At 40.7% G+C, this 23767-nt stretch overlaps 1 protein-coding gene and 1 non-coding gene across 26 annotated transcripts in view; one reads left to right on the forward strand and one right to left on the reverse strand.

The window, feature by feature from the left end:
- Window positions 1–23767, forward strand: part of LOC132821115 (target of Nesh-SH3-like) — a 348093-nt gene that overhangs the window by 253710 nt on the left and 70616 nt on the right. For 24 of the 25 annotated variants that reach the window (XM_060833661.1, XM_060833668.1, XM_060833669.1 and 21 more), the window contains 5 exons: window positions 2037–2114; window positions 6256–6345; window positions 9883–9972; window positions 11135–11224; window positions 12194–12274. In XM_060833661.1, coding sequence (XP_060689644.1) covers window positions 2037–2114; window positions 6256–6345; window positions 9883–9972; window positions 11135–11224; window positions 12194–12274 — 429 coding nt within the window. The remainder of the gene's footprint in view (window positions 1–2036; window positions 2115–6255; window positions 6346–9882; window positions 9973–11134; window positions 11225–12193; window positions 12275–23767) is intronic. The other variant, XM_060833670.1, reaches the window with a different exon arrangement.
- trnaw-cca (transfer RNA tryptophan (anticodon CCA)) lies at window positions 16651–16722 on the reverse strand. Its single transcript has one exon. It is a non-coding gene; the product is annotated as a tRNA-Trp (tRNA).

The raw sequence follows: 23767 nt of genomic DNA on the forward strand, positions 1-23767 counted from the left end.
ATAAAATTGCCTTGAGTGTTCTCTAAACTCTAATACAAAAGCAAAATATTGCAGATGCTGGAACTCTGAAGGCAAAGAAAATTGCTAGAAATGCTCAGCAGCTCAGATAAGTCTGTGGGAGAGAAACAGTGTGAAAACTTCAGATTGGTGAATGATGTGGAGAACTTTGAAATGGACCATGTCTGTTGTTTCTTCATCTCCTGCCAACTTGTCCAAACTTCATCCCTAGATTTGGAGATCCTGCTCCTTGAAATAGATCAAAGGGAACAAGGTGACAGTCCACTTGTGGTCATTTCTTGTTAATTGCTGAATTCTGTTTTGGAAGATGTAACATATTTAGCTACTGTTAGCAACGTGAAAATCTCCAGGTCTGGAAAAATGGTGCTAGATTTTTCTGGTGCATTGATGACAGTTTGGGAGATGAGAGGGCTGGCAATGAAACCATTGTCTTTCCATAACCACATTTTACCCTAGGTGAGAAAGTTGGCATAGTCACTTAAGTAAGGCCACTTCCTGCCCTTGCTGGCATTTGCCTATGTCAGGAGGGCCTCCTGTCACTTGGGGAGATTACCAGGTAAAGTCTCATAGCGCCCCCCCACCCCCCACCATGGGTTGCATGGTTGGCGTAGTTGAGAGGAATTCATTCATGAGCGCTCTGAGGCCCACAGATCATTGAGCACCCTCTTGGTCGTTGTCATTTTTGATGCTTCCAGTCAAAGGTGATTATCAGGGCCTGCCTGGCCCTTGCTTTCACATTTACCATATTTCAAGGATCCCCCACTATTCAGGCACCTTCTCCCTGGTCATGCAGCATCAGTGATAGCATTGATAACATTGCAAGCTCTTTGGCCCAGCAACTTCTAGAGATCGACTGCTATTCTTAATTGGCTTACAGTTTACTATAGCTATATGGGATTAAATTCTATTAATGTGGGAATTTGGATAGGCGTGAACTCTTCATTTTCATGTAGGTAATAACCTATGTTCTTAGAATGTCATTCAGACTGGGTTATCTGAATCAGCCATATACCAAACTGAACAAGTCACTGGATAAAACACAACAGATACTCAGGAAAAAATATTAAAATGTGGCTTCTACAGGCTCCTGTAGAGCTGAACTGTAAGAAAGTCAACTAGTTACTGCTGCACGTGTATTTAGTTAGCAGAGACAAAGGCATCACCCATTGCCAGGTCCACCTTGTGGCTTCCACTCATGTATAGATGAGCTGTAAATGTAAGTAGACCGCATTTCAACAAAGAAATTGAAGTCCCTATGAAATTGACAAATCCCTATGAATTGAAGTTTTTTTTATGATAGTAGTCGAAATTTTCAAGTGAGTTGAAAAGACCAATAGCCTCTGCTATGAAGTGTTGTCTTGCATTTAATCCTGAAACTGACTACATATGCCTGAAAATTGTGGGTGACTATGAAATCCTACTGTCATAGTTGACAACCACCCCCATGTTTTATAATAAGGCCAGTACAGAGCTGATTTTAAACAGTTTCTGCTTCTTTAAAGTTGATTGAAAATTGAAATCATGTCTGAAACTGGGCTGTAATGAGTAAATATTATCATGGATTTCATGTTGCCTGACCAGTTTAAAGTAAGTTGATATGTATTAGAACACATGGCTTATTGGTCTTCTAAGTTTTTTTCCAATAAGTTGTTTGCAACCATAACTTATTTGCAGTAATCAATCAAACAAAAGTTGGAGAAATTATTTAAGTTCTCATCATTAATAAATGGCTGTAAATGGTAGCAATAGAAGTATTGTTCAGTACTTAGTAACTGCTGTATATTTGTGGAATCTTTCAGCTCTGTGTGAAGTTTGAACATTCACTATTATTTTGTGTGTTGCATGGCTTCTGAGGACTTTGACTGAATTCAGTTGGATAATCAATTAAAACTATTTACTGCGTCAATTTTAGAAAGAGTGCTTGTCTAAGTGAATAAACACAGAAGGCAACTTGCTGCTGCTAGTGTAATTTTGGTGAAAAACACAATGTTTGCTATTGGTTTTGTCGTCCCTTACAGACAATAAGCTGACACATCCTGATTCTTCTCACGTATTCATTCCAACCCTTGGTAACATTGAAGACACAGAATTTACAGGTATTTGCATTAACCTGTGATGTATGTGCAAATACTGTCATTTGGCATTCATAGAATATGCCAATGTATGTATTGCCTTATTTTACATTTGAATGATATTGTTCTAACTTGTGTCCTGTTCATTTATTTTACAGTAAATTGAATCTTATGAAAGTACAGACTTTGATACAGACAGGAAGCATTAAGTAAAGATGTTTGCTCTATAAACATTGCTACAGATAGTGTTGCTTTCAGGTTGTCAATACGTCAATCAAAGTCAACTTGAATAAAGAATTTACTTGATTCTTTAAGGCCCAGATTAAGAAATGGAAACTGTGTGCACCTTCTATCTGGTAAACATATGCACCACAGTTAGTAAATTCTAATTTAATTTTGAGCAGATTATATCGAATGGCAAAAACTAAGGCTTGGAACTCCTTAAACCTTTGATGTGATGGTGTATGAACAATGAATAGGACCTTTGCCAGTCACAGTTGGAGAAGGCTGACTTGGTCAGAGAATGTAGGATCAGCTAATTTTAAATAATGCTAGTGACAAACAAAATGTGGAAGGGGGCTGGAGGGCACAAGCAGAGCAAGGGTGCACAAACAGCCACCTGAGGCTGGAATTGAACCTGGGTCCCTGGCGCTGTGAGGCAGTAGTGCTAACCTCTGTGCCACTGTGAATGATCAGTTCTTTTGTTTTGCCAACATTTAGAAAGACAGTGGTTGTTATCATTACACCATGTTACCAAGCCCTCTATCTCTGTATTCTGGCTCATCATTGTTTGCTTTCCATCGTACTATGGTGGTGTAATTAACAAACCTGTAGATGGCATTCATTCATAATTTGGCTACACAGTTATGTGTGTACAGGGAGTACAGTAGGGCACAGAGAACACATCCTTGGGCGTCTCCAGTGTTGAGGTCTTTTGCGGAGGAGGTGCAATTATCTATCATCACTGATTGCGGTATCCTCCAAACCATTTACTCCCACTTTAAACTTTTATTATCTGGTCTTAAACATGACTGCCATGGGGAAAGGTCCTCACAATCTGATTTGACTTTCATAATTCTCTATATTTCAATCGATCTCTCCTCTACTCCCTAGGAAAACAAATTCAACCTATTAAATCTGTCCTCATAAAAGACTTTCCATCAAGCAATGTCATAGTGAATCAACTCTGCACCTTCTCCAGTGCAATCACATTCTTCTGATTGTGTGGAGTTCTGGTCACCACACCATGTTCCATCTGTGATCTAAACAATGTTTTATAAAGTTGTAATAAGACTTCCTTGCTCCTATATTCTATGCCCTGGCTAATGAAGCCAACTATCCTTTATGCAGCCTTCCTCACCGTGTTTACCCTTACTGACACCTTCAGGAATCTATGGACTTGGTAACATCAAGGTCCTATTTGTTCCTCAGTACTCCCTCGGGACCTACCATTCATGGTGTATATCCTGCTGTTATTAGACCTTGCAAAATGCATCACCTCTCATTTATCAGGATTAAATTCCTTCTGCCGTTGCTGTGCCCAATTTATCAGCTGATCAATGTCAGACTAGAGCCTGAAACCATTCTCCTAACCATCAACAATGCCAACTTTCATGTCATCTGCAAACTTACTTCTTATACCTTCTACATTAACATCCAAGTCATAAATGTACATAACAAACAGTGAGTGTCCCAGCACCAATCCTGTGGTACGCTGCAGATCACAGGCTTCAATCACAAAAGCATCCCTCCACCATCACTCTTTGCCTCCTACTTGCAAGCCAATTTTGAATCGAGTTTGCCAACTTGCATTGGATCCTATTGGCTCTTATCTTTTGGATCAGCCTTCCATGTGAGACCTTCTCAAAGGGCTTATTGAAGTCCATATAAACCACATCAACTACACCGAGGAGAAAGTGAGGTCTGCAGATACTGGAGATCAGAGCTGAAAATGTGTTGCTGGAAAAGCGCAGCAGGTCAACTACACCACCCACATCCATATACCTAGTGACATTTTTTTAAAAGAATTCAACTAAATTAGACAGACAGGATCTTTCTCCAGCAAATCCCTGATTAACCTCTGTCTTTCCAAGTCTGATTAATTCTGTCCCTCAGAATGTTGTCCAATAATTTCCCGACCACCAACACCAAACTAACTGGTCTGTAATTATCTGGCTTATCCATGCTGTCCTTCATATCAGAGGAACCACATTGGAGGATTGTTAATCATTTGGCATTACACCTGTGGCCAGCGAAGTAATAAATATCTCCACCAGGGCCTTAGCAATCCTCCTATAACCTGGGATACGTCTCATCAGGCTGTGAGGACTTATGCACCTTTTAGCCCAATAAAACACCTAATATCTTCTTATTAAACTTAGCATGTTCTTATATCTCACCATACCAAATGATATCCCCAGCTACAGTGTCTTTGTCCTTGTGATTTGGAGATGCCGGTGTTGGACTGGGGTGTACAAAGTTAAAAATCACACAACACCAAGTTATAGTCCAACAGGTTAAATTGGAAGAACTAGCTTCATCCACAACCACCTGATAAAGGAGCAGTGATCCAAAAGCTAGTGCTTCCAAATAAACCTGTTGGACCATAACCTGGTGTGGTGTGATTTTTAACTTTTTCCTTGTGAGTACAGATGAAACTTCACCTACATCCTCTGGCTCCACACACAGGTTGTCCCTTTGATTTCTAATAAGTCCCACTCTTTTCTTGGCAATCCCCTTGTCTTAATATATTCATGAAATACCTTGGTTTTTCTTGATCCTATCTGCCAAAGATATTTCATGGTCTCTCTTTGTCGTCCTAATTTTGTTTTTAAGCAACCATCTGCAATCTCTGTACTTTTGAAGGGCCTCCCCTGTATTTAATGCTCTGTTCCTGACATATGCTTCATTTTTGTTTATGAAACTTTCTATTTCTTGACATCAAGAGTCCCTAGACCTGCTGCCCTTGCTCTTCTCTGTTAAAGGAACATGCTGACCCCGAATTCTCACTATATGATCTTTAAAATATTCCTACTTTCCAAATGTAGGCTTAACTGCAAGTAGCTGCTCATACTCTAGGTTTGCCAGATCCTGTCCAAAGATATTGAAATTGGCCTTCCCCACACACACAACTTCTGCACTATCCTCATCCCTTTCCATAATGACTTTGAAACTTGCACAGTTACGATAACTATCTCCAAATCCTCATCTGCTGAAGCTTTAACCACTTGACCAGCTTCATTCCCTAGGATTAGGCCTAATACTGCCCATCTCTAGTAGGACTTTCTATGTACTGGCACAAAAATGCTCTCCTGGAATCACTTTAAAACTTCCACCCAACTAATCCTTTCACACCAAAGCGATCCCAGTTAATGTTCGCAAAGTTGAAATCCCTTATAATAACATCCATATTCCCACTCGCACCCCTCCATCACCTGCCAACATATCTGCTGTTCTATCTCTGTCTGACCGTTTGGAGGCCTGTAGTATAATCCCAGCAAAGTAATTGTCCCTTTTTTAATTTCTAAACTCTAACTGGATGGTAAGTGCTATAAAATGAACCACTTTGGAATCAGGTCACTTTTTCTGTGAGTGAAACCTCCAATATTCCAAGGCTCCTTTATAGCAGTGAACATTTAATTATTTCACTATGTGGCAGCAGCGAGCACAGGCAGCCTGAGGCCTCCCAGACAGCTGGCCAAAGTGGAGAAGATTGAGCCCTTGTTGAGAGTGTGAGACCAGCATGTATAAGAAAGTCTATTGAACCTTTAACTTTGTTTTTTTTTTAGCTTAAGATTTTATACCTATTTACCTTTGTACCTAAGATGGTGCTGGGACTGGTGACTTGGTCCACTTTTCACTGCAGTCATGTACTTCTGTACTTGAGTACACATGACAATAAAATCTAATTCTAATTTTAATGTCAAAAAGGTGAGACAGGTTCAACTGGATAAGTGGAAAGAAAACATAAATCAGAAAGAAATGAATGAATATTCCATGCAATGATAGTCTATCATAGGATTTTTAAAATGCTTATATGAAGCGTATTGAATTAGCGAATACAAGAATTGGCATAAACATTCCTGAAATGACAGTAATGGTAATTTGTCATTACTAGTGCCATTTTGATGAAAGCTACAAAGGATTCTATTTGGTTTCTTTCTAGTGCGTAAGTTGCCAAAATCTGATACTCCCCGCAAGTTTAGCTCCACTCCAGTATCTGAGCTCGATAATAAAGAAGATGAGGAGTTCACAGGTAAATGCCTGTAGAACCATTGCTGTCATTATAATATTAGGAAAAAATTTTGTGCAATGTCTTGCATAAAAATGTATTTTGTACATTAGTTATTGCAAGGAATAGAACTTAAATATTGCTCTTTCATGTTGTCTTGTCATTTTGATCCGTTGTAGAGCACAGTATTTTGTTCATCTTGTCTATAATATTTGCTTAGTGTTCTAGCTTATTGCAAACATGCAGCCCCTTGGCAACACCATCCATCAATTTCCACATCTATGGTGAATATACCCAGCAGTGCCTCACCATCACCTCATTTGATTCCTCTACATCTCCAAATTATCTGACTGCTTGTCTGCCAGTATTAGATGAGCAGAAAGTTCCTCTGGCCAAATATCAGGAACACTGACTCTGCCACCAACTTTGTTCCTTAGCTACCAACTCCAGTCTTCTGCTTGGCAATTGCCTGAGGCTGAACCAGAGTATTCACAAAATTTATATACTATTAGCTACAAGATGAGTTTGCAAATACATATGCATGCCATCATAAGACTTCCAATTTCTTCACCACATCATCCGACTATCTCCTTGCTTCAGCTTTACTGCCGATAAACCTTCATCTACACTGTTTCCTCCAGACATAATGATTCCAGCTCCTGGCCAACCTCTTCATAAAATTGTCATCCACAACTCTGCTGTTTCTATCTTAACTAACCAAGTTCCGTGTATCCAACACCTAATGCCTGCTGATCTATACTGACAACACTTCAATTTTGCAATTCTTCTCCTGGTTTTCAAATCTGTCTTGGCCTCAACATTCAGCATTTCTGTGACTTCCTGAGTCATGCAGTGTATTTGTATTTCACCCATTATTGCTTTTTAAGTTCCAATATTGGCAGCCACACCTTCAGCTACGAAGACCACAAGTTCTAGATTTCCATCTCAGAAGTCTCTCAAGCCTATCATCTTCCTCTGCTTTTAAAAACCTATTTAAAGTATATCTCTTTACCAAGCTTTTTTCTGTCACCTGTCCTTGTATCTCCTTTTATGGTTCCATGTCAAATTCTGACAGTATCAAGAGGTGGAGAAGTCTGACGTTTCTTCAGGAGTGGAGTTGGGGGTATGGGGAGTTGCAGATAAATATGGAGGGGGGGTGTGGGGGGAGTGAAGGGTTATGTGTGGGGAGAGGGGCGAAGTGGTGAGGTGGTGATAGGTGAATTCAGATTGTAGTTATGATCTGGTCCTCCTAGCAATCTACCAGGTTGTATCTTACATCTGAATTCACCTATCACCACCTCACCACTCTACCCCTCCCCACTTAGAACCCTTGCCCCTGCCCCATCTTTATCTGCCGCTACCCTTACCCCCACTTCCATCCCTGAAACATTGGAGTTCAACATCTCCTAATATTGCCTGGCTTGATGTGCTCTCCTAGCCTCCTGCTTGTCTACATTGGATTCCAGCATCTGCAGCTTCCATGTTTCTATTCATGCTTTGTTAGTTAGCACGCCTCTGAAATGTCTTGGGATGTCTTATTGCAGTAAAATTGCTGCATAAATGCAAATTTGTTATTGTCACAATTAGTAAATAATTGAGCTTGGAAGTCAAATGTATTTGTGTAATTTTAAGGCACTGTAAAAGTGCTGTAAATTTTCGTCTATTTAGTAAAATTTGGCACAGTGTGTCTTTGCATGGAGTATTTTTATTACTTTTTATGGAACTTACATCAAATCTTTTGAATTTCATTGGCTTGGCTGAATTATTTTGCATGGCTAATGAGTACATGATATAAAGTTGAGAATTGTGTTTATAAACATGTATATATGAGTAAATATTATGTTGTTCAGGTAACAAAGCATTAATTTTACATTTAGTGTCAAGCAGATGTGCATTGCTTATGCTAGTCTAAATCATTTCAGATGGAAAAATGCTATATTGTATGATGTTTGCGATTAATTTTCATGAAATGTATTAACTAATTAATACATTTCCAAGATTTTCCTCTCTAATGGTAGTGCTGTCAGAAGTGTGGCAGAATGGAATTTTGGATATCCCAACTAACCTAATGCCAACTTTGGGTAATGTCCCTCAATTAACATAATTTAATTTTTTTATATGATCCTTGGCAGAAGCTGCTGCAGGATTCCACAATCTGCAGCTGCATAAGAAAACAAGTCAGCATTCCTCATTGTCTCAGTCATAGAGTCTTAACAACACAGAGGAGGCTATACTGCCCACCACACCTGCTGTTGACCTTTTGAAAGACCTATTTACTTAGTCTCATTCTCCTGCTTCGTACTCAGAGGCACCCATATTTTTTCATTTTCAAATATTTATTTAACTTTGTTTTGAGCCTGTATCCAGATAATGCCTCCAAATCCTAACCTGCAAACAAATCCTGTTCATTCTAAGCTGATGACCTACATTGGTCTCCAATCACGAACTCCTCAGTTTTAATATTCTCCATATAGTTTCAAGTCACTTTGTTGACTGCCCTGTCCCACCTCTGTAATCGCCTCTAGCCTTAAGAGATATCTGTGCTCCCCTCTGCCTTCAGCAATCCTGTTTCCAAGGTCCTAAACTCTGAAATTTCTTCTCTTAAACCTCTCCTTCTTGCTATCTCACTTATTTATTAAAACTTATCTCTTTAAGTTTAGGAGTCTGCTGTCATATTTTCTTTTGTGGTTGGATGTCATATTTTGTCATATTGGGGTGCAATGTTGGGGTGATATGTTGCTGTGGTCTAGGAGTAGCAATGAACACATTAATTGCTGGAATATCTCTTTCTTAACTTAAATTGCTCCAGTCAAGAAATTGTTGCTTATATTTTGTCACTTAGGAATGGTGAAATAACTATTGGATATCAATAGGACTAATGTCTGACATTATTGATGTTTTAGGTATGGGAAGTTTGCTTGTTGCTCCAGATTTCATTGCCATCAACTAAGAACTGACAAAGACTTAATGAACTCTGTGACCTTAATTTGCCCTTTTATTGACATTATTTTGAATACTGGGATCAGCTTCAGGGTATTTCTGATGAACAGAAGCAGTTATGTCACTAAGCAGATGAAGCAACCTATCATATTGAAGGATTTTCACAGACAGTAAAACAGGAAGTAAAAGCTTCAAGAAGATTATCCTTTTTCTTGAAGTCTGGACCATGATATCACTCAGTCTTTGTCAGCTCTTAAAAATATGCATATCATCCCCAAGTTAATACTAAGGGAGGAGCATCTAGCATATTATTGAGACAATGTTAAAACACGCTCTGGGAGCGGAAATGGCATAAATCCCTCAGCAAGTACCGCTGCTGAACAGATGGAAATGCAGAGGAAAATCCTGTCAGATATTTCTTTAGTTATATTATTCCTCTTTTATTACCGAAGCAGCAGTCATCATGTCCCTTGTTAATGTTTGATTGAATCACATGAAGTTGATTAATAAAAATGCTTAAATAACTTATGTAAGTTAGAGAAAGGTCAGCTTATTAATATCAGTGTTGTTTCAGTGAAAGACAGAAGGGTATGTATCTGGCTTCTTTGTTATCCCTTACAGAGCATAAACTTCCAACCTCTGGCACTCCAGATGTGCTCATTCAAAGTCAAGAGTCCGCACTTGATAAGGTAGAGGACAAGGATTTCACAGGTATCATTCAGTGAAACTGTCTTTAATTACACATGTATTCAATAATTAAGTGTTGAAATTGATGTTTTATGTTTAAATTGTTAACTTATATTGTTGTTTGTAGACTTTGAAGGAAATTTAAGAGCTAGAACATTGAGCATAATTATGGATTGGAGGTAATATATGTGACAAAGGTCACTAAGGTTGTTCAGCATCAGCAATGTCGCCAAACTAGAGAGCTACTGCAAAGGTGACCCACACCAGGGGCAACGTTTATCGGTGAAAGTTTTAGCCATGAACATGCAATTTGTGTCATAAATGTTATTCTGTGCTTTCACTTGTAATTGGTCAACCCTAATTTCTTACATTTTGCACTTATGTTTATGACTGCATCAGACAATCAACGCACTATACACCTTGCATGTTGGCTTTTGTGCTTTGAAATATGTGAACTAATTGATTTGCGTTGTATTGCATAGCTTTTAAGGGCTGTGCTTATTCCAATGATGCCTGATCTATTTCATGAACTTAATAGATGAAGAACTATACGATAAATTATTGCCTGATCTGTATTATAAAGGTTGTCATAGAAAAATGGCCCAATGAGTATGCCATATATTCATTAACATGATTACATTAAAGTTTCCACTTATGTACTGAATGTGGGGCAACTATTAGAATTTGCATGCAGTATTTTGCTTTTGCGTGAAATATGTTTGGAAGTCAGTTCACCATCCGTTTCACCTTTTGTAAATGGTTATGTTTGCATGAGTTATTCTGGTTCTTTAATAAGTTATGCATACCCACTGATTTTGTGATTGCGCTTCTTGTAAAATGTACCACTTGACCATTCTGAGCCTTCCAGGGGTTTCACATAAAGCTTTTGCCTGTATAGCTCTAATCCAATCACTGTTGTTCTTGTGTGAAAGATATCGTGTGGTACTGTATTGTCTACTCAGCTTGTCATCTCGCATTGATTTTATAATTCTATAAAGTAATTCGTGGTCAGTAAACTGTGACTGGAATTAAACATGAACAGTGTTTTAATTGGATTTAACGGGTAACAGATTGCACCATGCGCAAATCATGTCAATGTACTACAAACACGTAGATGCTACAGCTGGTTCTGTTTGTGTATTTATCGGAGATGAAAGAAACTTGCATTATTTTTTATCATTTGCAGAATATTTGTTTCCAACTTCTGACACTCCACATGTGCGCAGTTCAACCTCTGTTCAACCTCCATTTGATAGCAATGGAAAAATGCTCACAGGTATTTCTGAAAATAGCGGCTTGGGCTTAACTGTTGCCATGTGTTTGTGGAACACTTTACATAGTCATTGTTCACAAATTGTTCAATAGTCTGCATTCATGTCGCTTCATGTTTTCAGCACATTGAATACAATCCATCTAGTCTTTTTCCTGCATTATTTGTTGAGATAAATTGTAAAAGCATTGCTTCTACAAAAGATCTGAAATAAAAGGTGGGAATTTTGGAAAAGCGGTTTCAGGGTTTGGATGTTATTTTGGACTACATTTTATTTGGATTAACAGGAATGATGTTGCAAAAAGCAATTTCTGTATTTCCCTTTGTTCTAAATGTGAAAATGTAACAACCTGTAAATTAACATCATCGAGGTTTTGCCACGTTTAACGATTGGCTGAAATGATGCCAGCCTGTTTGAGCAGATATAAATGTTGTAATGCCCTGCTATCGATAATGACGTGGAGTGCATTGCTTTCCTTTGCATTTGGGTTAAATATGTTTTAGTTGTGAATGCAGTTATTTTTGCTTGGACTTCAATGTTTGCTTTTGCTTGGAGTGTATCAAGTTATCAATGCAGTGAATATCTCCTATTTAAAGCAACTTGCCAATGTAAATTATCATGTAGGAACAATGTTTTGCATGTTTTGTGGAATTTAAACACTGATGGTTCAAGAATGCCTCCCTCATGAATTTTAACTCATTGTTCAAATATTGCATTCTATTTCAGTAATGTATTGCAACTTACATTAAGCCTAATCAGAAAGCATGTTTATACTTTTTTGATTATAAAATGTATTGCAATGTTTAAAGTTTTGCTGTTGCATGCGTATAAATAAGATATTTACATTTTTTTCCAAATTAGGATATGCTCCAAAATTTTTTTGCTCCTTTTTTAATACCACAATTAATTTAAGAGCCTTTGTTAAGTACATTTTTAACTGTCACATTTTTATCTTTGTTTGTTCTCATTCACAGAATCTGATCCTCCATCAGACAGATCCCCAATCATCACCTCCAAACGTGTGCAAAAGCCTGATATGAAACAGAAGTTTCCAGGTATTGATGAATGATGTTCTGACAGGATTATAGCTCAATTTTTAAAAAATTCATTCATGGGTAATGACTGGCAGTCACTAGCTCGGCCAGCCTTTCTTGCCAATCCCTAATTACCCAAAGAACAGTTAAATGTCAACCACATTGCCGTGGATCTGGAGGCACATGTAAATCAGACCAGGTAAGGATGGCAGATTTCCTTCCCTAAAGGACGTTAGTGAACCAGATGGGCTTTTCCTGACAATCAGCAATGATTTCATATACTCTTGTTCCCATATTATTATGGAATTCAAGTTCCACCATCTGCTGTGGCAGGATTCAAACCCAAGTGCACAGAACATTACCTAGGTCTCTGGATTAACAGGCTAGCGATAATGCCACCAGGCCATCGCCTTTCCATAGAGCTACATCTCTTTGTATCGTCTTTCTATGAATCTGATAAATGGTTAAACAAAAGACTCCTTGAACAAGTTCAACATTTTCCACACTTCCTTATCTAAATAAGGCTTGGGTTTTCTGTTTATAAGGGATTTCCGCTGTTTCAAGCTGGCTAAAAACACAAAGTGGTAAATTTGAATGCCAGCTATGGTCACTGAGAATCAAATCTTTCACTGCAATAGCACAAATTAAACATCTTATTCAGGAATATTTTGGATATTTTCCACTGGACATTTTTCGTATTTTCAATTTACTTACAATTTCCCTTTGACCTCTTGTTGTCAGACTGCGATACTGAAAGCTAGTGATTATGCAGTCCCTTGTTGGACTGGAATTTCTTCAAATAAGAGCAGGCATAGGAATGTCAACCATGAAGCTATTTCAGTAGAACTTGAATAAATCACATGTGAACTGACATGCACCCAGCAGAATTCACTCAATAGCACTAATTGATGAGAAACGTAATTATTTTCATCCCCATAATAATAAATGAAGTACAGTTGTCGGTGTGGTGTATGTACACTTCTCTCTCAATGTTAGCAAACTTTTGTCTCTGTGTACTGTACCTAAGGTGCTGGAATACATTTATCCATAGAATATGCTCATTACATTGGACAAAAAGTAATGCCCCTAGCTCCAGTCGTGGGTTTGCAGCAGAGTTCGATGTAATTGGAAGAAAGGTTAGGTACAGGCAGAAAGACCCGTAGACAGCCTAGGGCCTTACTCTACCACTGTTTTTGACTAGCCAGGAGGGCTTCTCACTCAGTGCACTCAGTGCTTAATTGCGGGACTGTGCATTGGGAAGAGAGAGGCCTGTGGAGAGCCAGTCTCCTACTTTTTCTTTGAATATCTTCCCTCTTGCAAGCCAGCCAGTGGCTGTCTCCTCATGAACATCATGGCAGAAGTGAGGACTGCAGATGTTGGAAACCAGAGTCTAGATTAGAGTGATGCTGGAAAAGCACAGCAGGTCAGGCAGCATCCGAGGAGCAAGAAAATTGACGTTTCGGGCAAAAGCCCTTCATCAGGAATGGAGGCAGGGAGCCTCCAGGGTAGAGAGATAAATGGAGGTGGGGGTTGGTCTCTCCACCCTGCCTCCATTCCTGATGAAGAGCTTTTGCCTGAAACGTTGATTTCCTGCTCCTCGGATGCTGCCTGACCTGCTGTGCTTTTCCAGCACCACTCTAACTTAGACTCTTCATGAACATCATCTCACCATCACTCTCACGTGGCCAGGATCACTTGTCAATCCTAGGCTCTAATAGGTTCATGTCCTGCTGCACCCATTAATCTTCAGGATGCTGTCGGTCACTGATTGGCCAGCGGCTCCTCAGCAAGTCGGAGTCCACTTCTCCAGGGTCCTAAAGCCTGGAAAAGCCCGCCATGTTAAATACTTAACGGCACTTAGTTGTACATTACTGACCTGACCGTGGCCCCCCCCATTCTCGAGCCAGACGGCAAGAGCTCCTCTGCCCACAAAACCAGAAATTGTTGGTGAAACTCGGTAGCCTGGCAGCAACTATGGTTAGAAAACAGAGTTAAGGTTTTGAGTTCAGTGACTCTTCAGAACTGATGCCGTTTTTCTGATTAAGGATCACCAGACTCGAAACATTAACCTTGCTTTTTTCCCCTAGATGCTGCCAGACTTGCTAAGTTTCACCAGCAATTTCTATTTTTGAGGGTAGAATTTAATGTGTGCAAAGGATCTCTGGCTGGAGAACAAGGTGACGCCAGGAATTTCTGTTTTTGTTTCTGATTTCCAGGATCTGCAGCTCCATGTTTTACATGAAATTCTATCCCACCTTCCACCACCACCACCACCAAACCAACACCACCACATCCCACACCCTCACACACCAGCCTTTAGGTTTGTTGTAGATGCTTTCTTAATCCTTCCCCAACATTTCCTGTTTAATCTATAGGATTCAGGCTGCCTCAGTACGACCCTAAGGATACAGGCTAAGGCATCAAGAATTAAAATGAGGAGAAATTTCTTCATCCACGAATGACAAGTCTGTGAAATTCTGTCATAGAAAATGCTTGTGGTCAAAATATTGAATGCTTTCAAGAAGGAATTAGATGTAGTTCTTGGGGCTAAAGGCATCAAAGGTACGGGCTGAAAGTGAGAATAAGATGCTGAATTCAGCCATGATGCTATTGAATGATGAGGCAAGCTTGAAGGGCTGAATAGCCTATTCCTGCTACTAATTTTTATGTTTCTAATCCTAATTAAGTCCTTCCAGACTGAAGCAGTTCAGTAACTGCTGGGGAAGTTGAAGAGATTAGATTTTTTTTAGAAATGCAGAGTATGCTGCCCCATACTCCTGGCCCCTAAAAAGAAATTTTTTTTGTATTCATCGGCACGGTGACTCCATGGTTAGCACTGCTGCTTCACAGCACCAGGGTCCTAGGTTCGATTCCAGCCTCTGACGCTGTCTGGAGTTTGCACATTCTCCCCATGTCTGTGTGGGTTTCCTCCAGGTGCTCTGGTTTCCTCCCACAATCCAAAGATGTGCAGGTCAGGTGAATTGGCCATGCTAAATTGCCCGTAGTGTTAGGTGCATTAGTCAGAGGGAAATGGGTCTGGGTGGGTTACTCTTCGGAGGGTCGGTGTGGACTGGTTGGGCCGAAAGGGCAGGGAATCTAATCTAATCTACTGTAGGGAATCTAATCTAGTGTCAGTGCCTTACAGAGCCCACAAGGAAAGTCACAGCCCACTAGGGTCAGAGTCAGGCTCTTTGCTCTGCTGAGAATCTCAAAATTCCATCCAGACTATTTTCTGCAGTCCGGCGGGAGACTGAGAGATTCCCTGCCGACTCCTGCTCTGCAGCATCCAGCAGCACAGAGCATTTTATTATCCAGCTCTTGCAGTTTAGGTCAGCAAGTGCATTCCAACTTCGTGCCAGATCCTGGGGTGAATAATAGCTTTCCTTTCTATGGAGCAATGGATTAAATTAGAACAGCCCCATTTCCAACTCCTTTGTTGCTGTTCTCTGATCTATAATGTTGCTGGTTTTGGTTGTGAATATGATGAATTTGGATGAGAGCCTACTACATAAATGTTCATCAGAGATTTAGGTCATCAATCAAGGCCCAACTGCATTTGCTACTGCATCCTTCCTGCCAGGCTGAAAGAAGTCAGCAGCTGGTGAGAGGAATGTAAAGGCCCTTTGGTCTGAACGTTCCTGTATATTCTTAGTTCATAGTGAGTGACTTGAACTTCCATCACACATTATCCTACTTTATGTATTTGTTTCTGCTGAGCTAGTGTAAGCTATCTGTACAGGCAAGAAGTGGTATGGATCTATTCAAGTGAATACCAATAATACATTTCATTGTGAGTAGCAGCTATTTTTGAACTTGTGCCCTTTATAAGATGAGAGTCTACTGCTGTATAAATGGAGCAGTGTTATTGCTGATTACAAAGTGTGTTGCAACTTCTTAATAAAGCAGACTTTATATTTTAACAAATGGGAAACTGCTTACAGCTTTTCAAAAATGAAATGATTGTCTCATGGTGAATCTAGATTGCTGTTGATAGTGTTAAAGCTTCTGCTTCTGTAAGATGCACCTTTATAAATGTTAATTTGATGGCCAGCTTTGGTCGCTGGAGCTAATATGATTAGATTACTTACAGTGTAGAAACAGGCCCTTCGGCCCAACAAGTCCACACCGACCCACCCCCACCCAGACCCATTCCCCTACACCTAACATTACGGGCAATTTAGCATGGCCAATCCATCTAACCTGCACATTTTTGGACTGTGGGAGGAAACCGGAGCACCCGAAGGAAACCCGTGCAGGCACGGGGAGAATGTGTAAACTCCACACAGTCAGTTGCCTGAGGCAGGAATTGAACCCAGGTCTCTGGCGCTGCGAGGCAGCAGTGCTAACCACTGTGCCACCGTGCCGCCCACTAGAAATTGTGCTCCCGTTTAGCACACTGAGCCTGACGTGAATTGAACACGCAACCTTCTGATCTGGAGTCAGACGCGCTCCCGTTGCGCCACAAGCCCACTAATCACTGTAGTGTGAAGTAGTACTTATTAGCCCAAAGGAATTTCCCAATTAATCTGCAATTTTACTTCTAATTTGCTTCCACTTTTGTCTGGTCATTCTCCTTCATTGGATAATTGGCATTTTCAAACCTGAGGTTGATAAGACTTTTGTTATGTACACGTATATTGGGATATGGAGCAAAGGGAGGCAGATAGATTTAATCTGACTGGATAGAGAAGTAGGTTCAGTGACATAGTCTTGTAATCAGCAATAACACTGCTCCATTTATACAGCAGTAGACTCTCATCTTATAAAGGGCACAAGTTCAAAAATAGTACTCCACAATTGATAGCACACCAAGACTGAATTAATGTATCAGCAAAGACATTGACTATCCAAAGTGAATGGTTTACTTTTTCAGGAAAGGTCCTTAAAGTAGTCTCTTGGACCATGATTAGACAGTGATGACATGGCAGTTCAAGTCAGTTTCTGTTTCTTAGCCCATAATATCTAATTACTTCTTTGTTTTCCTTGGTTCATGTTGAACTCTTTGCTCTCATATCTTGCTTTTCCAGTGATATTGTTTTTATTCTAACTTATTTGATTCTACGAGTCCCTGTCCATTTCATCCATATTTCCTTGCTTTCCAACTGTCTTGTTATTGTGTTAAGGCTAAAATCTCACTTTGATGAGCCCACATCTAGTTTCTAGGGGCAAAATCATGACGTTTGGAAGGGGTAGGGAAAAGCCTTTCCTTTTCACAGTCTGCTCACTGCAACACTGACTGCAGGTTGCTGTTCCCCTTCAGCTTCAATATAATGCTGACTGCAGCCCGCTATCCCAGTCTGCCTCATTACGATGCTGACTCCAGCCCACTCTTCCCAGTTTGCTTCATTACGATGCTAACTCCAGCCCACTCATCCCCACCTGCCTCATTACAATACTAACTCCAGCCTACTCATTCCCACCTGCCTCATTACAATACTAACTCCAGCCCACTTTTCCCCATCTGCCTCATTGTGATACTAACTCCAGCCCACTCATCCCAGTCTGTCTCATTGCAAAACTAACTCCAGCCCACTCTTCCCAGACTGCCTCATTGCGATGCTAACTCCAGCCCATTCTTTTCAGTCTGCCGCACTGTAATGATGACTGTAGGCCACAAAATTTACCACTTTCCATGGCTTGGTTTCTCTCCTTATTGTTTTAATACTTTATTGTGCTTTAAGAAGCTTATTTTCTACCACCTTTTTGCATCTCGCCTTTTAAAATCCTCATTCTGTACCCAGCATCAACCCACACACACTCTTACCCTCATCCTTTCCTTGTTTGATCATTTCAACTCTCTATTTCTGCCCACCTTGCCCCTCTTCTCTACCTTCAGGACTGGAGGTGGGTGGGTGGTGTGGGTGGGGGGGAGGAGTTAGGAGTGTGGGGAACTGCAGATAAAGGAGGTGGGGCCAGGAGCAGCATGGTGAGGTGGAGATAGGTGAACACAGAAGGTACAACCTGGTTGGTTCATGGGAGGAATGAATCCAGTTGGTAACTGGAAGGGAAGTTTGATCAGAGGAATGGAAGGGAGGGGGAAGGGCTGGGAAGGGAGTCAGGAGATGGGAAGAGAGATTATTTGAAATTGGAGAACTCAATGTTGATTCTTCTGGGCTGTAGGTTACCCAGGCAGAAGATGAGGTGTTGGTCCTCCAATTCACGGTCTTATTCACTGTGGCAATGGAGGAGGCCATGGATGGTCATGTTGGAAAGGGGGTCGGAAGGGAAATTAAAATGGACGGTGACTGGAAGGTTCGGCAAAATACTCCCTTAGTTTACATTTAATCTCCCTGATGTGGAGAAGAACACATTGGGAGCACCAGATACAGTAGACAATGTTGGAGAAGAGGTAAAAACAAGGACTGCAGATGCTGGAAACCAGAGTCTAGATTAGAGTGGTGCTTGAAAAGCACAGCAGGTCAGGCAGCATCCGAGGAGCAGAAAAATCAATGTTTCGGGCAAAAGCCTTTCATCAGGAATAGTTCAACTGCTGTGCTTTTCCAGCACCACTCTAATCTAGACTATGTTGGAGAAGAGGCAGGTGAACCTCTGTTTCACCTGGAAGGACTGTTTGGGGCCCTGGATGGAGGTGCTGACCAGCCCTTTCCTCCAGCCACCAACTGGATTCAATCCTCCCATCGACCAACTAGGTTATGCCCTCTACCTGTGTTCACCTATCCCCAACTCATCACCGTGCACCCCCCACTCCCCCTCCCCCTCCCAAACATTGATTTGTTTGCCTCCTGATGCTGCCTGGCTCACTGCTTTTCCATCCTCCTTCTTGTCTATCTTGGATTCCAGCATCTGCAGTTTTTTTTTGTCTCTTCTCTAACTACCAGTCCTCCCTAAACTCCTCCTCCTTCCATATGAATTCTTCTGCACATGGGTGGAATGAAACAGTCTGGACTTGCCTGTGGTGCAGCTGCATAAACAATCAAGAAGCTTGTCACCAATGGGACAAAGCAACCTATTTGATTAATGCCTCATCTCATGGCCTAAAGGTCTACAATCTGCATGTTGCGTCTACTCTCTGTAGAACTTACTGGACGTAGCCAGTTTCTTCAGCAATCTCAAGTCTGCAACTAGAAATAGATAATGAATGCCAGCCTGACTAGTGATTTCCATATTTGCAGTATGAATATATCCCATCTTCATGTCTCCCACATCAGCGAAATATCCCTATCCAAAATCAATAACACATTCTGTGTGCTATAGTACAATATTCTCCTTAAATGATTATCCATACCATAACCATAACAAATCATACCTTTCTAACATTTCCTTTCATTGTCCAGCTATGTGAGTCTTCATTTGCTTTGTTCCACTTCTTTTCTATTTATAATCAGATGATTTTCAGTTATGGACTTTACTTCAATGCTGTCGCTGTTTTTTAAGAACCCTTCAGGGATTTAATGTTGACCCGATTCTGTCCCTCACCTGTTAATGCCCTTTGAAGATATTACCTGATGATATCAGCTTCCTCTGTGCAGTTTGACCTTGCCACTACCACCTGTCAGTCTTGCCACTAACTCTGTATTGTCAGGCAGTAGTTCCATCATACAAATCCGGATGAACGATAATTTTCTCCACTTAAACACTGGGAGGACTATTGCCTTCAGCCTCCATCACAGTTTTCAGTACCTTTCCCACCAATTCCATTTCCCTTACCACCTGTGCATTCAGATCCAAATTGTATGTAGCCTTGCACACATCTCTGTCTCAGGCTTGATCCGCTGCTCCAGGAAAGCTCAGTGTAAGCTGGAAGAACAGCACCTCATTTTTCACTTTGGAACTCTACAGCCTTCTGGACTTAACATCGCGTTCAACAACTTTAGGGCTTGAACTGTTCCATGTCCTTGCCCCTTCCCCATATAGCTGAAAATGTGTTGCTGGAAAAGCGCAGCAGGTCAGGCAGTATCCAAGGAGCAGAAGAATCGACGTTTCAGGCATGAGCCCTTCTTCAGGGCTGCATTCCTGAAGAAGGGCTCATGCCCGAAACGTCGATTCTCCTGCTGCTTGGATGCTGCCTGATCTGCTGCGCTTTTCCAGCAACACATTTTCAGCTCTAATCTCCAGCATCTGCAGTCCTCACGTTCTCCTCCGCCACATACCAAGCCTTATTATCACATTGTCTGCTATTATGCACAACCCGTTTTTAGCCATTATGAGTCCCCATTAATAGCTATTCACCCTCCTAGCCTGATTATAATCCACTCCTTTGTCCAACTGTTCTTTCTCTTATTCCCACCTATCCTTTACTTCTTAGCCCCTTCCCCTCACCCTATCTTCTGCATAAAAAAACAATATTTTCATAGCTACCATCAGTTCTGAGGAAGGGTCTCTGGACCTGAAACATTAACTCTGACGTCCCTCCAGAGATGCTGCCAGGTGTGCTGAACTTTTCCAACAATTTGTTTTTATTTATGATTTCCCGAATGTGTAGTTCTTTTGGTTTTTATTTTGCATATAGCATTGTCATTTCTCAGCCAGAGCTAAGCCACTGATCCGAAATCTTGTCAACCAAAACAAATGTGTGCTTCCTTTTCTCCAATACTGCCTGTCCACACTTCCACCCATCTGCTGTAAAAGCCTATTCACAAGACAGGTCTCAGCAGAGTTTGCTTTAAGAACAATGGAGGAAATGAATTGTAATCCAAGAATCAGCTTGAGGACTTTAATGCAAGTAATGATATTAAAGAAACATTAACTTTACAACATAGGCTTTTAATGCTGTGACTGCAACTAAAGCTGTAAGTGAGGAGGCCAGGGTTCAAGTCCCATCTGCACCAGAGATGTGTAATAACATATCTGAAGTGGTTAAGTAGAAGTATCTGTAAGTGAAGATCCTTTGCTGATGAAGACCAAGGTTTTAAATGTGCCTGCAATAATTTCCGGAATAGCCTGGTCCCATGCATTTTTGAAGTTATGGTTACCTCTCTTTGCATTGTCTGGGCAAGTAAGATTATTAAATATTTTATGATGAGAATTGTTATTTTATGAGTTCTATATAGACACTGAGGGCCTGAAACATTTCCTTGCATTGTGCCTGGATCTTTTGCAAGGCTTCTCCATTCAGTAGCAAATTGAACCCTCCTCCTCCTTATTTGGGACAGCAGTACTTGTACTGCCATTCCTGAAAAGGTTGAGCTTTCATATCATGCAGCTGGCCATTGAGGTATCTTGCAAAGATCTTCAATGCAATATTCAAAATGAAACTAATGCAGTGTTTAAGGTCCTTTGTTGTAGGTGTTTAGATCTTGCAGTAGTGCATCACTTAAAATTTATGAGGTGCTTTACCAGAAGCATTGACAAGGCCAGGTGCTTACAAAGAATAGTCAAGTTAATCTCAAGCTGGAATATTTGTTCATTACTTTAGCAGAGTGGGCAGAAGTGGTATTCTTAGATTAGATTACTTACAGTGTGGAAACAGGCCCTTCGGCCCAACAAGTCTACACCGACCCGCCGAAGCGCAACCCACCCATACATCTACATTTACCCCTTTACCTAATACTACGGGCAATTTAGCATGGCCAATTCACCTGACTTGCACATCTTTGGACTGTGGGAGGAAACCGGAGCACCGGAAGGAAACCCACGCGGACACGGGGAGATTGTGCAAACTCCACACAGTCAGTCGCCTGAGTTGGGAACTGAACCCGGGTCTCTGGCGCTGTGAGGCAGCAGTGGCGTTCTTATATTGGCAATTGTGTCAAAAATCTAATCTAGATCATTAAAACAGAATTCTGAATTAATGTGTGTTGGCTTAAAATCTACCAGTGCCTGAGCATTGCTTCTGAATTATATGGCCACAATGATTTGTGGGGAAAACAAAATCAAGAAACACACATGTAGCACACCTCCCTGCTTTACTGAGCTGGACATTCATCTGAAATGAGCAGTTATAGGTTTCTAAATCTCAATTATTGGCAACAAATTGCAAACAAGAACGAGAAAATAACTTCTCACTTTTTTTATTGTCACTCATTCAATGACATTTTAACTTTTATATTTTTGGTCTGACTGTATGTATTAATGTGTTAGTGGTAAAATTGAAGACATCTGTGGAAATGGCAGACTGTTGGATTCAGAGTGCATACCAAAAATCCCATTCTCCTCAAATAATAACCAGTGATGTAATTTCTTGGCTTTTATGGTATCCTGATGGCTTTGGTGATTAAGCCTTTTGATAAACTACAGATTATGAGACAAAGTGGCCATGGCTATTAAATTCTGAACCGAGGATGTAGAGATTTTAACGTAAACTTTTCAAAGATAACTTTCTTGTGGTTATTTAAATATTCCACCACTTGTTGAGGGGGAGTTTTTAAAAGGTTTGCTGCGTGTTGTGTGATGCCGCATGGGGTGGGAATTCATCAGAGCTGAACTCGAGCCCAAAACCAATGCAACACAAATATCTAATGACCCAATGGGAGGCCAGAGGGCAGCACAGATTTGAGCATCAGGCCTCATTAACAATGTTTATGCCAGCAATCTCTGCTAGCAATCTGTGCATTTATTGACAGAGACAATTCAGGATATTTTTGTAATAGTGAGAGATGAGGAGTTGCAGATGAGGCCACAGGATTGGGATATCCATGTACACAAACCATTAAGGTGGAATTGTTAACCTTAATAACAAATGGTTTGGAATTGAATGTAATGTATCAGACCCTGCCTGGACATTCTGATTTGAACTTCAAGAAAAATGTTATCTTTGGAAGGGAGTGCAGTGCAGAAAAATGCCTTAAATTCTTAAATAATGAGATAACGAGTTTAAATAGGATTAGACTGAACTGAACTTTACCAAAGCTGATTTGATATGATAGATGTGTTAATAGAATTCAGAACAAGGTGCTATAATTTTAAAAAAACAGACAAACTACACCTCTATGACTCTGAGTGAAATCAAGAAGCAACATTGCACATACAGAATATTAGAAATTTAGAATGTGTTTGTTGAAAATGTTTGTGGTGGCTGGATTGTGAATTGAAGCAGTCAAGACTGAGACTGATAGATACTTGCCAGAAGAATATATCAAAATATATCTAACAAAGACAAATGTGGAGAGTTATGGTCAGCCAAAATCTCTGAGGCAAAACTAAATACCTCCCAAAAGAAGAATCTAGAGATGTACGAATAGCTGCCACTCTTGGGGCGGCACGGTGGCACAGTGGTTAGCACTGCTGCCTCACAGCAACAGAGACCTGGGTTCAATTCCCGACTCAGGCGACTGACTGTGTGGAGTTTGCACATTCTCCCCGTGTCTGTGTGGGTTTCCTCCGGGTGCTCCGGTTTCCTCCTACGCTCCAAAGATGTGCGGGTCAGGTGAATTGGCCATGCTAAATTGCCCGTAGTGTTAGGTAAGGGGTAAATGTTGGGGTATGGGTGGGTTGCGCTTCGGCGGGTCGGTGTGGACTTGTTGGGCCGAGGGGCCTGTTTCCACACTGTAAGTAATCTAATCTAATCTGACTTCGAAAGGTCAAGAAACAGTTTATTTCTGCTGAATTTCAGGA

This window comes from Hemiscyllium ocellatum, chromosome 12 (assembly GCF_020745735.1).
Source record: "Hemiscyllium ocellatum isolate sHemOce1 chromosome 12, sHemOce1.pat.X.cur, whole genome shotgun sequence".
Lineage (NCBI taxonomy): Eukaryota > Metazoa > Chordata > Chondrichthyes > Orectolobiformes > Hemiscylliidae > Hemiscyllium > Hemiscyllium ocellatum.